At 43.8% G+C, this 17,083-nt stretch overlaps 1 protein-coding gene across 4 annotated transcripts in view; it reads left to right on the top strand.

The window, feature by feature from the left end:
- The window catches only part of Klhl33 (kelch like family member 33), a 28,355-nt gene extending 12,505 nt beyond the window's left edge, over positions 1–15,850 (top strand). The window contains exons 1-5 of one of the 4 annotated variants that reach the window (XM_078049901.1): positions 1,752–2,653; positions 3,325–7,687; positions 11,156–12,080; positions 12,207–12,374; positions 12,472–15,850. In XM_078049901.1, coding sequence (XP_077906027.1) covers positions 6,943–7,687; positions 11,156–12,080; positions 12,207–12,374; positions 12,472–13,024 — 2,391 coding nt within the window. In that variant the 5' untranslated portion in view covers positions 1,752–2,653; positions 3,325–6,942 and the 3' untranslated portion in view covers positions 13,025–15,850. Of the gene's footprint in view, positions 1–1,751; positions 7,688–11,155; positions 12,081–12,206; positions 12,375–12,471 lie in introns of those variants that run through there. The other 3 variants (XM_078049902.1, XM_040274841.2, XM_078049903.1) reach the window with 3 other exon arrangements.
- Positions 15,851–17,083: the final 1,233 nt, after the last annotated feature.

Genomic DNA, 17,083 nt, shown 5'->3' on the forward strand with positions numbered 1-17,083 from the left:
CTAGCTACATGGAAGTTTGAAGCAGGGGAAATGCAAATTCAGCTTCAGCCACTTGGCAAGAATCTGTTTCAAAATAAAGTCAAAATGTGCTGGAGATGTAGTTCAGTATTATAGCACCACTGAGTTCAATCCCCAATATAAATACATATGCCTGCACATATTTATATAAACAAATTTTGATAAATTAAATGAATAATTACATAAACAGAGTAAACAACCATGACACTATATACAAATCATAAACAAAACAGGGATAATATTTACACATGTAAGTAAAAGCATATTTGACTTTGTTAAAAATGGGCACGTGGTTTACATGTGTTTTAATTTCAACTTACATTATCCTCAAGTAAAAAGTCAGAAAATTTTTCTTTTGAGTTTTAACATATAGGTATAAAAATTTTTAAAAATTCATTGATGTGAGAAAACCTACTGAACAACACTGAAGCTACTCTGTTATATATATGGGAAATATGATTTAAGTGGAACTCAAAAAGAGACATGAATTAAAGAAAATATAACCCTCAAAATTCTGAATAACTCTATTACTTTAGAAATTCTTCTTTTTGAAGTTTTTGTAGTAATATATGGACAGAATGCTATTATTTACTTTGCTTTTTTACAAGTGGTACTAAAGATCAAACCCAGTGCCTAACCTGTGTGTGTGTGTTTGGGGGGAACTTCAGTCACTGAGTTACATTCTCAGCCTTATAAATCCTTCTTCAAACTACATTTATCAGCTATACTTATATTGTCACTAGGAGCAGATATTTTGAATCATTGCTATTCATTACAAGGCACAAAAAAAATTTTATGGAGAATCTGTAAGTATTCATAAAAAGCTCTGATAAAAAAATTTGAGTGAATAAATATTTAAATTATATTAAAGTAGCAAAAATTGTGGAATGTGATGGACATCATTATCCAAAGTACATGTATGAAGATAAGAGATATGAAAAAATTGTGGTATATATGTGTAATAAGAATTGTAATACAAAATAAAAGAGTACATTTGTAAAAACATAAACTGGCATAAATATACTTTATACACAAAGATATGAAAAATTGTGCTCTATATGTGAAATAAAAATTGTAATGCATTCTGCTGTCTTGTATTTAAAAAATAAAATCAATAAAGTTATATATATGTATAATAAAGTAACTCTTCTATGATATTGATATATTACAAAGATTTAACCTATAAATATTCAGAAATTTGTGTAGATTTTCTAGGGAGTTCCCCAAGATCAATAAACATCTATCATTATGCAAATCCTCACAGGCATTAGGGAGTACTTTTTTAACTTTAATATAGAGAGATCACTGGAGAACAAGAAGAAGCTTAAAAGATGGGGTCGACACAGAGCAGGGTATGCTCTTTAATAAATACAACAGAAAGAAACCTAGGTTTGGAAAAAATAATTTCTGCTGGATTTTAGCTTCTCAGTTAACATTTTAAAATGTGACTTCCTCTTTGACATTTAGACATCTTATTCTTTGCTTCATTGATTTCTACACACTTGGATATATAGCTACTATCACATTTCTCTTGAAATTACAAGGTTACTCCACTGGGGACAGAAAAATGACCAAGGATTACTTAGGGACAGAAAGACATGTTTGTTAAAAAATAAAATATGACTCATTTTGTTATTTTGGGGTAACTGTGCCTGTTTTGTAATACTATTCTCATTATAAAAAAAAAAAGAAAAACAGGATATCATAGAAGATTCTATACAATTATTTTTCTAATTTTTTTTGACAAAATACTTGTCAAAAAAATATTTTGAAAGACAAAATACTTGGGGCTGGGGATGTGGCTCAAGCGGTAGCGCGCTAGCCTGGCATGCGTGTGGCCCGGGTTCGATCCTCAGCACCACATACCAACAAAGATGTTGTGTCCACCGAGAACTAAAAAATAAATATAAAAAAAAAAAGAAAGACAAAATACTTGGAATGATTTTCAGTTTCCAGATTGTGAGCACTGCTTTGCAATGATAGGTTAAACATAAAAAGAAAAATCTTTAACATTTTTATCTACATAAACAAATGCCCAATCTTCATCATAAAATCAAGAACCTTACACTTTTTTCATGCAGAATAGAAACTGCCAAAACATATTCCACAAATTAAAAAAAATTAAACATTGTCAGTGAATTAAAAATTCTGAAGAAAGTTTATGCTCACCCACAAAGACCAGGTTTCTATAGACCTCTAACATCACATCACCATATAAAGTCTGCTGAGCTGGGTCGAGGCAATTCCACTCTTCTTCAGAGAAATCAATGACCATGTCCCTGAATGTCAATGGTTCCTGAAAGTCTAAAGTGGACAAATCTACACAGCACACAAGGAAGCCATTCAGAGTTAATTCCTTTTCAACTATAAACAATGGTTCCCAATTCTGGATAAAGTGTACAGTCACTGTGGCATTTTCATGGTTATACACATGGCATGAAATGCTCTTCAATATCCAAAATCCAAATTGCATTAAAACAATGTAATTCATGTCCCATTTCCTGGCTTTCAGGGTTCTCAGCGTTCTCCCTGTGATTTGTTTTCAGATTCTGCACAGCACAGAAACCTGGGCTCCAGATCCAGGACAGAAAGCCTACAAAAAGATTGAAAAGAAAATGTGTACACTACTTTTAATGTGAGTGATGAGTGCATAATCACTTATACCCTAGTCCTCTGGGGAGGTAGAAACCAGGGCTCTAGATCATTCTGCACAGAAGGCAGGTAGAAGGCTTTCTTGATGGTGACAAATGCCCAAATTGAAGAATATGGTTCACACTATGCTCCCTTGGGGATAACCATAGCAGGGTACTAAGAACAAAAGTTGGACCATTCGTGGAGTGAAGGATGAGAAGGAATGCACCCCTATCCTGGATAGCCTCTTACCTTGAGGTTCCCAGAGGACTGGCCCCAGCCAGGACTCCAGAAGCTAAAGGAAGAATCTAGACAAAGTGCCCCTCAAACTGCCCTCTGGACCATGCCATTATGGGACCACATTTGCTAAGAAAATATTTCCTATTTGAAAGAACAGCAAGGAGAGTTACTGACTTCTCTTCACTCAGCTAGGATCCTCATTATCTCCTTCCCAGTGAGTCAGTGAGTTGTTAGGCTAGAAAGGAGGGAATTTTGCCTCCTAACTCATCCAAGGACTTAGATGACTCTGACTGGTCTGATGATCAATTTGCAAGTGACAAAGATAATTGGAAGTCAAGGGTCTTTTCTGGGATCCAAGGGGAGGTGACTTTCTGAGGCATTCATTCCCTTTAATTTCTCAGCCACCTTCCTATTGTCTCACCCTTCTACCCAAAGAAGCTAGTGGCTTGTTGACTGAGGTCTCAGCAGAGGAGTGTCCCCAGGAATGAGAAGAGGATCAGGAAGAAGAAAATAATTTGGACCTGACAAAAGAAAGGCAAAAATGTGAATGGAAGGGGAGGGATAGCTACTCCCCCTCCTCACTTTCCTCATCCTAGCTTAATGCTCCTCTCAACCCTATAGTTCCCTTTCCCACCAACCTTTTCCCAGAAAGGAGTCCTGGCAAAATGGGCATCCTTTTTTTTTTTTTTCCTCAAACTGCAAGTTATCCCTCCCCATGCCAGAGGGGTGGATCTTAAAATTGTAAACATACGGGAATAGTAAATAATATTTCTTATCTACTGTCCTCCCCCCACCTTCACTCTTGTTCAACACTCATCCCAACACATCCTCAGAATAAGGCCTCTTTTCTTTCCCCTTGAGGAGCTGTGATATAGAGTCTCTCCCAGCAAAATCATCCAATTTCAGGTCTCTGTCCATGAGAATGTGCTTCACCAGCTTCTTCTCCTTATTTAGCTTGGCCTATTCAGGCTGCAGCTGCTTTTGCCCCCCACATACAATCCCACATATTTCCCCATTGCTCCTTAGCCTCTCGTAGCCCCATCCAATTCTCACTGTCATTCCCTCAGCCTCCTCACCAACCTCAATTCTCTGGCACTTGCCTTAGATTCCCACTCATACAGGCCAGTGTCACTCTCAGAAGAATAGTTACAGTCATCACACTAACCACCAGTAGCTCATCTTCTGAATCTATGTTTAGCTGCTGTGCCCAGTGTTTCTGGAAAGGCAGAATGCACACATCACAGAGTGTTTATTGGCTGAGTTGATGCCCCCTCATGTGATTGAAAGATTTGCCCAAGCTGGAGTCACAGTGCAAGGTAAGACCTTCCAGTATCAACAGACTTGAGACAGAATACAAAGAGGGAAAGAATCAGCACTACCCAAATCCCAAAGTGTGCCTAGCCACAGCTACAGTGTTGGCAGAAGCAAAAATGATCCCCATGGAAATGCCAAGCTCTGGACCCAGACTACATGAGATGAAGAAGTATGTGCCACCTAGGAGAAGAGAAAGGAAGAGCTGGTCTGTGATCTCAGAGATTCCTAACAGGACTGGGGGCTCTGAGAGATAACAGTCACAACAGACTCACCAGCCTTCACTTTGACATTGGCTGAGATGCCTGTGATAGGCAAGGTGCTAATCTTAGTGACTGAGGCCAAGAGCAGGATGATGAGCCATGTGAGCCCTGGGTAGGAATGAGAATTCATTCATTCAGGCCTTGTTCCCTAAATCCCTTCCTACTTCCCAGAGCTCTGAGCTCATACTTGTGTCTGCCTGAGCAGTCATCCAAGGCAACAGCAGATAGAAGATGACACCACAGATGATGAGCACATAGCACATCTGTGGAGCAAAGAAGTGAGGGAGGAGGTCATTCCAGTGCACGCTAATTCTCCAGCTCTCTTCTCCATTGCTCAGAAGTATCCTCTATGTTCTCTGGAACAAAGTCTCTCATCAACCTACATACCCTACTTTGGAAATCGTGAGCTCTAGTCTTAACATGATCCTCATGACCCAGCCAAAGTGTTCTGGCATCTTGCCGGTCCTGGCCCGGAAATTATCTGGATCATCTTCTCAAGAGTGTGGCTTGGCACAGGACTTCTCTGCAGAGGTGGAAGTCATGCTGTCCTCTGGCTGAGACTGTACAGACATGACTGAAATGCCATGACCGCTCTGCAACCAGGAGCATGGTGACAGGAAGGATTTGGAGGAGGAGGGAAGTCCCAGGCTTTAATGGAAATGAGTGGTGGCTCAGACAGCAGATTTTTTTCCTATCTTTGAGAGTTCTCTGTGGGGCATGGGTCTTTCTTACCATGGTGGAGCCACACAGAGCCTCCAGGAATTGTTGGTTGTGGCACAGATACCCTGGGACTGTAGAATTGTCATACCGCTCATAGCTGGATCCAAAGTCCCTGTCCTTAGAGGCAGATGACAACCAGAGGGCAGCTAGAGATATGTCTCTGAAATGTATTTCCTCCACTTACTGATGATGGCTTAAGATGCTGGCCACATTGTTTTGCTACAGGTAGTCTGGAATGTCTGGTCTGGGGAAAAGGGTATAGAAACTAGTCATTATCTTCCCTTTCCCTAGCCTAGTTACCAAGAGTTGCCTCTCTAAATCAACCCATTTTGGGGAGTGTGGCCTGAGGATTAGGCTTACCCAAGGAATGCTACCCCTGGTTACCAGGGTATGAGGGCTGTAAATGGGGAAACAGAGACAACTCCAGAAGTCAGAGGGGATGCAGTATTGGTAAAATCACCTTCCCATTCCACCCCCATAAGAGCGCACTCACCTGAATAATTTCTTTCCCTTGATAAGTCTGCTTCTTTGGTCAGCCTATCAAGATTGGGCCAGCCCTTCTATAGATGAGGTCATTCACCTCTAGCAGCCTTTGGCCCATCCTAACTCCCTAGAGAGGGGAAGGGAAATACATTTCAGTCCTCTTCCTAAATTCTTTCCCCAGAATGATACCCAGAACTACCTTGCAAAGTGATTATCCTGTTTTAGGATTTTCAACCAAGCATTCAATCTCAGGATGAGAAAGAAGGGAGTAGCTGTTGGTGTGCCACCTCAAACACTGGGAATACCTGTGTATACCCAGCCCAGGACACTGGTCCCCCACACATTCCTCTTGTTTTGTCCTCATCCCAGTGGTCCAGGTTAGAGTCTTCCAAAAACACAGTGCTAGGTTTTTGGATCTCACCTTGGAATACAGAAGAAGCTCTGCTCTGCCAAGGTGAGGCACCTAATCATGTAACACTGACCCCCATCACTTCACTAACCCTTTCTCCTTTGCCCTGTGCAGACCAGGCCAGGCTGTTTGCGTTTCATATCAGTATTGTTTGCTCCAGGGTCCCAAGTTTATCATGCACTGAAGACTAACTTAAAACACTCTTCTTGTCCAACTCAGTGTAGTCCAGACTCTTCAGCTTCCTACTCCACAGCCCACTGGGTGGCCACAACCCTCTGGCCTGGCTCACTTTACCAGATGCCCACATGCTCCTTGGCCACCAAATTCCCCTCACTCAGCACCTCCTAGTGACTTACAGGTGGAAGGGTAGGGGAGTCATCTCAGGACAGAACCCAGGAGATTGGGTGTCAGAGTTTGGGCACTGGGAACCCAGCCTTTAGCCCTCTTGCACCAGCTATAATTAGCCAGGTGGGGCTACTGACTGGGACAAGGGTGAGCACATAGCAGTTCCCTGAGCACACAGCAGTCCCAAGCAGAGAGAGTGCTCAAGTGAGACAGCAAATAGAAGGCTGGTGTCTCCTAATGGGAACTAAAAGGATGGGGGCAAGATGGGAGGGGTTGGGTCCCTGGTCTTGGATCTTTACATTTCTTGCATGCTCCTTACACTGGGTAAACCCCATGCTTGGCAGTGGTTAGCCCACTACTCTAGACTTGAGTGTCATCTTAGGGTGGGGGTGGGAGATTGGAACAGGGGAGGGACTGACAGTTCCATGAGGTGAAGACATGGTACCTCTGGTCACTCTGGATACAGCTAAGATGACCTTCTCTCTTGCCTGCTCACCTGCAGCAATCCATCAGACCTAGGCCATGAGCCTCTTGGACACAGCACATCATCTCTCGGACCTGCAGCCCGTCTCCCTTCCCCTCCAGAAGGACGGTTTTGGACACCCTTTGCCCACTGAAAGAAACTCCTGGCCTTCTTCCCCAGATGAGGATCCTGATTTACTGTCCTTTCCTCTGCAAGAGCATAGCCCCAGATCCCTGGTCCCAGGGAACCTTCCCTCCCCGGCTTTGTTCCTAGAGGAAGAGGAACAGAATGAGGACGATGGAGACACAGCCAAGCTGGAGGGACTGTGTAGTGAGGAGCATCCGAGCCAGTTCTTCGCAGAAGCCCAGAGGCTGCGGGAACACAGGCTCTTGTTAGACGAAGAGGTGACAGTCAGGGGGCGGGTGTATGGTGTGCACCGGGTGATCTTGGCCGCAGTCAGCAGCCTCTTCCGAGACAGGCTGCTGAGCGGCGTAGCGCCGCGGCTTGGCTTCAGCCTGGATGTGGCCCCGGGGGGCTGGGAGGCCGTGCTGACCTTTGCCTACGAAGGGGTGCTGGGCCCCGCCTCATTGGGGGATGTGCTGGCTGCGGCTCATGCCTTGGGGGCGCCCCGGGTAAAGGCCGCGGCACAGCGGAGATGCGAGGAACCAGGAAACGCCAGGGAAGAAGAAAAGAAGCTCAGCCAGGCAGAGGAGCTGAGGGAGAGTCTGCGCAGCATAGAGCTTCTGTACCGAGAGGGCGTCGGGTGTGACCTGGAGCTGGAGGCAGACGGCTACAGGTTGCGGGGTGAGGGCCTGTGGGGCATTACATGGCTGCAGGTGCAGATGCTACCGAAATGGTGTGTAAGCAGCAGGTGGTTTGAACTCCACCACAGCGATTTTGGTACTGCTGTCAGAATTTCTCTAGGGTGACTTGTGGCGCTCAGCCAGTCACTGAGAACTGCGCGTGCGCAGTACAGTTGTTTTGCCAAGGCGTCGGATAGGTTTAAAATGACCCTTCAGGCTCTGGGTTTTTTCCTGCTCACTAACAAGGAATTTTCAGCCAGCTGGCTGGATTTAAGGGTACAATCCGTGGCAGTAGAACAAGCAGAAAGTGATTGACTCAAACAGATTAACTAGAGGCCCTTCTTGGCATCTTCTGTAGTACACAGGAAAAGGCAGAGGTATTGGGTGGAAAACAGTGTGTCAACAGTGTGCTTGACAACATGGCAGACTTAAGGGTTCTGCAGCTAATGAGCAAGGTCTGGTACTGTTTTTTTTTTTTTTTCCAGAATCTTAAGGCTAGCAGGCCATGGCACTTTGACTTTAGTCACTAGGAAAGCTAAGTAAAGTAGGGTTGAATAAATTGAGTATTATTCAGATTCTTCTAATACTTAGTGAAGTACAGGGTACCAGGAATTTTTACACATGACATCTCTCTCAATTCTCACTGAAAACTAGTGAGATAGAAACCATTGCCCCTAGGTGCAGACAAGGAACATTAAACTCAAGAGTTCTTAGCTGATGAAAACACGAATACAAGCTCACTCTTATTAGTTCAGTCAGCCTCCACTAGGCCTTGCATTACTTCCTCTGCAGTTATACCAAGATTCATACGACTTGGAAAATGGATGTGACACTTAAAAGTTCAAAGTTACAAGGAATTAGTTTAAAAATTATCTAGTTCAGCTCTTATACTTTACTGACAAAGAAACCAGACCCCAAAACATGTCCAAAGTCATATAGTTACTTCTCGGTACAGGAATGACTGGGGACCAGAGTGTTTCTGGAACTCCCAGAAGGAAAACTATCCCAAAAGCTTTTTTTTATCATTTCTGATAGCACTTGATGGAAGGAGACTTTAAAATTTCACACACACAAAAAAAATTTCACTGGGGCTTGAAATTTAAATATATCCCTATCACCGTCTAGGAACCCCTCACTTAAAGTGTTAGGAGGCAGTGGCAAGTACAAGTGGTTGTAAGCCCTTTCATAGTTGGATCTGAGCTACAGGTTGATTGATGATATCGAAGCTGAGTGGCTTAGAATGTAGATATTCTCTGACAATATATAATGGAAAACTATCACTGACGTTATTGGGAAGTGCTAGACCACTACCTAGTGCTTAAAAAGACAATGGAAAGCCATATCAACATCAGTTACCATTTGAGAGAGGCACATACATCATATTGGGCCAAAACAGCATGGAGTTAATAAACCTCACTAAGAGTTTGGCTCCTCTGTGACTTGTCAGGACTTCTAGCAGCATTTCCCCCTTTTTATTATGAAGCATCTCAAGCATATAGAAGAGTAAAGAGAATATTAAGATGAAAAGTCAAATACTTTTCATGCAGACTTAACAAATAACATCTTATTACTCATTTCATCTCTATTTTTTTCTAAAGTTTAAAGGAAGTTTATGACATATTTCTCATAAATGGTTGGGTGAAAAAAAAGAAGGACATTTGGGCTGGGATGTGGCTCACTGGTAGAGCATATGCTTAGCATGTACTACATTCTGAGATCAATCCCTAGCACCACAAAAAACAAAACTGCTTTTCATATATCTACAATATCTTTATCATGCCCAATAAAATTAACAATAATTCTTTAATATAATATCACCTAGGGGCTGGCGTTGTGGCTCAGTGGTAGCATACTCACCTAGCAAGCCTGAGGCCCTGGGTTCGATCCTCAGCACCACATAAAAACAAGTAAAGGTATTGTGTCCAACTACAACTAAAAAATAAATATTTAAAAAAAAATCACTTAGTCCACATTTATATATTCCCAGATCCTAAAAATGTGCTAGTTTATTCAACCCAAGAATCAATAAAGGGCTATACAGTATTTAGTCATATGTCTCTTAAATTTCATTTAATCTAGCTGAGTGTTCTCTCCACATTTTTATGACTTAGTATATTGAAGAAACAAGATTAGTTATCCTATAAAATGTTCTATTTCCTGATTTTCCCGTATGGCTTTATTTTGTTAGTTCCTTTAGTTTTTTAATTTCTTACAAACTTGACTTTAGATTTAAAGGCTTAATGAGATTTAGGTTAAATATTTGACAATGTTTGTTAATAGGACAATTTCATAGTCATGAAGGCCATGCAGATAACCAAATACTGGTACACAAGATTGTTTGTTGCAGGTTAATGTCAGTGACAATGGATGGTAATGATCTGCCCAGACAGCCACTGGATGGAAATAGAAAATAAATCACATCCTTTCTGTAATATTCAGTTTCCTTTTCTTAAAACATGTAAATGAATTAGATGATTTTGAAGACTGATGTTCCAAATCTTGTGATTTCATGGACTATACCAAGATGAGCAGAGCGAAGTACAGAGGAAAGTTGGGACCCATGGGAAATCTTAAGCATTAAATCTTAGGCAAGAGAAGATGGCAATCAGATGGGGTTGTGTTATAGCCATTCTTGAGTTGTACCACTTTTCCAGCAAAATCTAACAGAATGGATTATGGCACTGGCTCTTGCATTTGTAAAGAAAAGAACTTTATTCTGTGAATATAGAGAGACTTATATAAGTTGCACATTGGTCTGTTCAGTTTATTTTGTGCCCCCTTATAGAAAATACTGTCTATGACGTTGTCTTCATAACTTGATCCATCAGGATTTGTTTTCTAACTCACCTGGAACCAAAAAACTAAAGCATCTTGAAGCCAAACTGAATATGAGACTCATGCAGGGTGCTCAAAAATATTTTGTGGGTTTTTTTTTTTTTTTTTTGGTACTCGGGATTGAACCTAGGTGTGCTTTATCACTGAGTTATATCCCCAAACCTTTTTAATTTTTTATTTTGAGACAGGGTCTTGATAAGTTGCTGAGGCTGGCCACAAACTTGTCATTTTCCTGTCCCAGCTTTCTGGGTAGCTGGGATGATAGGCATGTGCCATTATACCAGGCTTAAAATGTTAAAATTCAAATTCTTGGCTGTCTCTCCCTCTGGAGATGGCCTGCATCCTCCCTTGAATATGTATTTCTTACTTTACTCCAAAAGATGTGTCTCCCCAAGATATCCTGCATTCTCCCTTGAAAGCATATCTGTTTTCCTATTAAATCTGACCAGATCTGCTAAATCGGAATCCCTGGGGTTGGGCACTGAAGGCTGCATTTTAACAGGCATTCTGTGGTATTCCAGTGCACACCATAATTTGGCCTGTGGCTTTGGGTGGTTGGCCCACTTTGGGATTGTCAACTTAGGATTGTGCCTTGTAACACTCTGGGTCTTCCTCTGTTTCTTCTCTCCTGCAGTGCACCGAGCAGCCCTGGCCTGTGGCAGTGAGTTCTTTGGGGCTATGCTCCTGAGTGGGATGAGGGAATCCCAGGGCACAGAGGTGTCTCTGCATACCATCTCTAGCCAGGACCTGCGACTCCTTGTCTCTTTTGCCTACTCTGGAATTGTTCGAGCAAGTTGGCTAGGACTGCTGAGAGCTGCCCAGGCTGCTCTGCAATACCAAAGCTCTTCCTGCCTGGCTTTATGTCAGAGAGCCTTGGCACGAGACCTCAGCCCTGCCCGATGCCTGGCCCTGTTCCCCATGGCTGAAGCCCCCGGGTTGGAGAGGCTCTGGAGCAAAGCCCGACACTACCTCCTCACCCACCTGCCTGCTGTGGCTTTGTGCCCTGCTTTCCCTTCTTTACCAGCTGCCTTCCTGGCTGAGCTCCTGGATAGTGATGAGCTCCATGTCCAAGAAGAGTTTGAGGCCTTTGTGGCTGCACGGTGTTGGCTAGCTGCCAACCCTGAGACCCAGGAGTCAGAGGCCAGGGCCCTGCTGCGATGTGTCCGCTTTGGCCGCATGTCTACCCGAGAGCTGAGGAAGGTGCGGGCAGCTGGGCTACCCCCAACCCTGCCCCCAGACCTGCTACACCAGCTGATGGTGGAGTCTGAGGTTCCAGGTCAAGAGAGGCGGAGGGAACCTGACCGGGCACTGGTGGTGATTGGTGGGGACGAGCTCAGACCTGATATGGCCCGAAGACAGCCATCTCGAAAAGTGTGTTGGGCCCGGGCCTTCCACTGTGGCATGGGACTGGTACGAACTGTGGAGTGGGGGCGGCTGCCTGCCCTGCCTGCCCCAGGTCGTTTCCGGCATGGGGCTGCAAGCGTGGCAGGAAGTGAACTCTATGTGTGTGGGGGACAGGATTTCTACAGCCACTCCAACACTCTGGCTTCAACTCTCAGGTATGGTCCTCTAAGAATGGGCAGGGTGTGGCAGGCCCCAAGGTGGGCAGGTGAGAGAAATTGATGACCCAACTAACTATAGATTCCCAGAGTCATTCTTTCCATCTCTTGTCCCACTGTGCCCAGGTGGGACCCCAGTCAAGAGGACTGGGAGGAGGTGGCACCTTTATGCCAGGCTCGGAGTTTTTTCCCCCTGATGGCATTGGATGGACAACTTTATGCCCTGGGTGGACGATACAATGGTGTTGCTCTCAACTCTGTGGAAACATATAACCCTGAACTCAATATCTGGAGGTAAGCAGGCAGGGGGCCATCAGGGAGAAATTAGACTTGGAGTAGAAGCAGAGTTGAAGATGCTGGTTGCCTGATCTTATATCCTGTTCTCCCTTAGGCCAGCACCTGCACTTCCGGCACCCTGCTTTGCCCATGCAGCTGCCATCTTGGAGGGCCAGTTGTATGTGAGTGGTGGCTGTAATGGGACTGGTCAATACCTGGGCTCATTGCTGCACTACGACCCCAAACTTGAGAAACCAGGGACATTTTTGAGCCCAATGGGCATACCTCGGGCTGGCCATGTCATGGCTGCTCTGGGAGGACGACTATATGTGGCAGGTGGACTGGGTGAGACTGGGGACTTGCTGAGCTTTGAGGCTTATGAGCCAAGAACTGATAGCTGGACTCGCCTGGCACCCCTGCCTTCCCCCCATGTGGGTGCTGCAGGTGCTGTGCTCCAGGGGGAGCTACTGGTATTAGGAGGCTACAGCCACCGTACCTATGCCCTTTCCCACCTTATCCATGCTTATTGTCCTGGCCTGGGCCGATGGCTGTGCCTGGGAACTCTGCCAAGGCCTCGGGCTGAGATGCCTGCCTGCATCCTGACACTCCCCACGGTGCAGCACATAGCATTGGTTCCCACCCTGCACCAAACTAAACCTGCTGGGTGAAGAGGGAGCAGCAGTGTATCAGGGGAGGAAGGGATAAGGAATATCTTAAGGAAAGGACAGAGATTATGAGGAGAGACAGAGAAGGCTTTTTGATAGTATTTTATTCTCATTCAGTATTTTACAGCTCATAAACTGCTTTTGTACATATGATCTCCACTGAGGAAAGGGTGTTGGGGAAGCCCAGGCAGCTGAATAGTTGGGTAAAATAGGCAACCCAGGAGTAATTCCACAAGGCTTAGGGATTCTTGGTAGGGGAAGTGCATCTGGTTGGGAAGAGTTAAGAAGCTTCAGTAGACACTGCGGGTGTAGCTCAATGGTATATCATTCATGAAGCCTCGGGTTCCATCCCCAGCACCAAAGAATAAAAGAAAAGATCAAAGCCTGATGCAGTGGCACATACCTGTAATCCCAGCTACTCGGGAGGCTGAGGCAGGAAAATTGTAAGTTTGAGGCCAGTCTATGCAACTTAACAAGACTCTGTCTCAAAATAAAGCCAAACCAAACCAAACCAAAACAAAAGCTCCAGTAGCAAAGCATAGGAGACATACATGAAGGATAGTTAGAAAAGAAATTCTAATCCATGGATTGAGGAGAAAATGGGAAAAGGCCATCCATGAGCTTAGGCGTGTGGGAGGAACTGTTCAGCTGTCCTTTTCCTAGCACTTGCTCCTTTCTACTGCCATTCCTGGGATGCCTCTTCATAATATTCTTTCTTAGACAATTTTTGTAGGCTGAGTCTAGTGTTTCCAGCCTAGAGACTAGGCTTTCCATGAGAGTCTTTTGGTTTCCATGAGAGACAGAAGCTCCCATCAGAACCTGGACAGCATAGGTGACCCAGATGCCTGATGACCTCTCCAGGGCAATGAGGTGAGAGTATTGTGTGTGTTATGGGGAGATAAAGAGGCCCAGGAGGAGATGCCTACCGTGGAAAAGAGATGTGGTCTGAAGGGATGGGATTAAAGAATTTAGAGACCTATCTGGCCTCTTTCCTTCCCTTTGGGTAAACTGAGGGGCCAGAAGCAGAAATGGGACAGTTGTAGTGTGAAAGGGAACAGCTGAAAGAAGAGCACAAGGCAGAGAAGACGGAAAAGCCCTTTCTCCTTGTCAGTCTCTGTCCCCAGAGTTGTTTTAAGTTTATTTCAGGCAAGGTTGAGTCAGATGTTTTCTCTCTCCCTCCAGCCTTCTCTTCCTTGTGGACTTGTTTGTTTTTTTGCCTCTTTTTTTTTCCCCTCACATAGTTATTAATTGCCTGTTATATGCCAGGCACTGTGTGAAACACCAAGGATACATAACACAGAGAGCTCCTGATCAGAGGACAGACTTGTAAAGCAATACGGGTGTCATGGTGGATGTAGAAGTCTGAGCAAAGTCCTGTGGGAGTCCAGACCGTGAAGTGAGAACTCTGTTCAGGGAAGCTTCCATTGAGGAAGGCATCATCAAATAGGTATAGTCTGAACTAGAATTTTTGTTTTTTTTTTTTGTTTTTTGGCAGTAGGAACTGAATCTAGGGGTGCTTTACCACTAAGCTCCAACCCCACAGCCCTTTTTATTTTATTTTATTTTTTACTTTGAGACAGGCTCCTGCTAATTTGCTTAGGGACTTGCTAAGTTGCCAAGACTGGCCTCAAATTTACAATCCTCTTCAGCCTCCCGAGTCATTAGAGTGGCTGGGATTACAGGTGTGCGCCATTGTGCCCAGCCAACCTGAATCTTGAAGGCTGTCTAGAAACTTACCATTTGAGGATGGGGATGTAGCTCAGTGGTAGAATGCTTGCCTAGCATTCACAGGGTCCTAGGTTGGATCCCCAGCACTGCGAAGAAATAGCATAAAATAATTTAAAAAATACAGAAACTTGTCAGAGAAGGTGGAATGAAGAAAGGAGGATCTTCTATGCCTTGTTTCTTCTCAGCAAAGGACAAGTGGGTATTCCAGAGACTCTTCAGAGAACTCTACTGTTGTTTCTAGCGCCCTCTTCTTTGGAGCCTTTTTGAAGACAATTCCTTTCACTTAATTGTATATTCACTCCCCACACAGTTCCCCTAAATCTTTCCTCTCTGGTGTTTTTATTTCTACCCCCTGGGCTACTCAGGGCAAAGAAAAATGAATTCTTTGCCATAGGTCAGTTTTCTATTATCATTGTTTAAGATTTTCATACTCCTAAAGGTGATAATGGAATCTCCTTTGTACCTTTCTTCATTCTGTCCCTAGAAGTTCTTAACCTGTGTTTATATATTTTTGTGATTTTATTATTTTACTAAGGTTTTTTTCCCCCTATATCTCTGTTTAAGATAGTCAAGCCAGGTGGTTGCACACACCTGTAATCCTAACAACTCAGGAGGCTGAGGCAGGAGGATTTTAAGCTCCAGACCAGCCCCAGCAACTTAGCAAGGCCCTAAGCAACTTAGCAAGACCCTGTCTCAAAAAATAAAAAAGGCTGGAAATGTGACTTAGTGATTAAGTGCCCCTGGGGTTCCAAAATAATAATGAAAATGATAATAGATTAAAATTAAGAAAGGACTGAGGATATAGCTCAGTGGTAAAGCACCTCTCAATTCAGTCCCCAGTACCGTGCGCATGTGCGCGCTCACACACACACGCACACACACGTACACAAACACACACACACAAAATAGACAAGGAATATAGTTGAGAATGAGAAAGAATAAGTGGGATATATAAAAGAAAAAAGAAATTAAAGAAGAAAAGGAAGCAGGAAATTGGAGGGGATGAGAAACTGTAAGAGTTGGGTGAACGTCTGTAAACATTTTCTTTGTGATTTGTACCTAAACAGAGGCTTAAATAAAGATTTTGCAGTGATTAAATCATTCTTGTCTGAGTTTGCTTCTTTTTGTTGTTCTGAGCTCAAACTCAGGACCTTAGGCATGTAGGGCAAGTGCTCTGCCTCTGAGCTACTTTCCCACCACTTATAACCAATGCAGACATATCCCATAAAGAGGTGTTATTATTATCATCCTCATTTTACAGTTGAGATGACTGAGGCTCAGAGGACTTAAGTAGCTCACATGAAGCCTCAGAGTCTGTAAATGTTGAGTAGGTATTTAAACTCTGGTGAAAGGATTTGAGAGCCTGCTTTCTCTGTTCTGCCATTTCTCTAATGCAGATCCATCTCCACTGAGCAGCAGGCTTTATTCATAAAATTCATACTTGGACTCTACAAATAGAAGCAAGTAGCCAGTATAAGTGGCACTGGAGGCATAGAGGTATGGTCTTGAGGAATCTAACATCCAATTTCTATAATACATAGTAGCTGTAAATTTCAGAGGAGCTCAAGCAGAGCAAGAGGTAGTGGGTTCTTCTTTCCAACAGTTTGTTTCATTTATTAGGATACGCTGGGGCAAGTATTATTATGCAAATTATATACCTGGTGAGATTTTAAAAGAAGGACCCAGTGACAATAGAGCCTCCCTTGCACCTTTGCCACATGAGCATGCTCTGTGTACTGCAGACTCAAGCACCAGCCTCCAGTGGGGCATGGTGGTGCACACTTGTAATTCCAGTGACTCAGGAGGCTGAGGCAGGGGGAATCACAATTTTGAGGCCAACACTCAGAATCTGTCCCCCACCTCTGCCAAAAAAATCAGCCTCTAGTCCCACTGAGAGGGGTTATGAGATTATTGACCTTCTTTTCTTTTCCATATGCAATGCTGGAGGTTGAATTCAGGACCATGTATATGCTAAGCATGCACTCTATCACTGAGCTACACCCCAGCCCCTAACCATGTTTTCTTTTGTAGCCTTAATCACAGTGCTAATCAGTGACAGAGGAGGACTTTAAACACAGGTCTGTTGAACTCCATAGTGCATGTTTAAATAACCATATTTTAGTATATACTGTATTGTCTCCACCCATATCTTGAATTATTCCAATGTAATAACCAAGTATTCCAGATGTCTCCTAAGACCTGATTTTTTAAAAAAGTCTAAGATGTCATAAATTTAATTGCAAGGATCCATATAGCTCAGTGGTGGAGAGCTTACCTGGCATGCATGAAGCCCTGGGTTCCATCTACAGCACTGAAAGACAACACTACCACCCT

Source organism: Ictidomys tridecemlineatus, chromosome 5 (assembly GCF_052094955.1).
Source record: "Ictidomys tridecemlineatus isolate mIctTri1 chromosome 5, mIctTri1.hap1, whole genome shotgun sequence".
In the NCBI taxonomy this organism is placed as follows: domain Eukaryota; kingdom Metazoa; phylum Chordata; class Mammalia; order Rodentia; family Sciuridae; genus Ictidomys; species Ictidomys tridecemlineatus.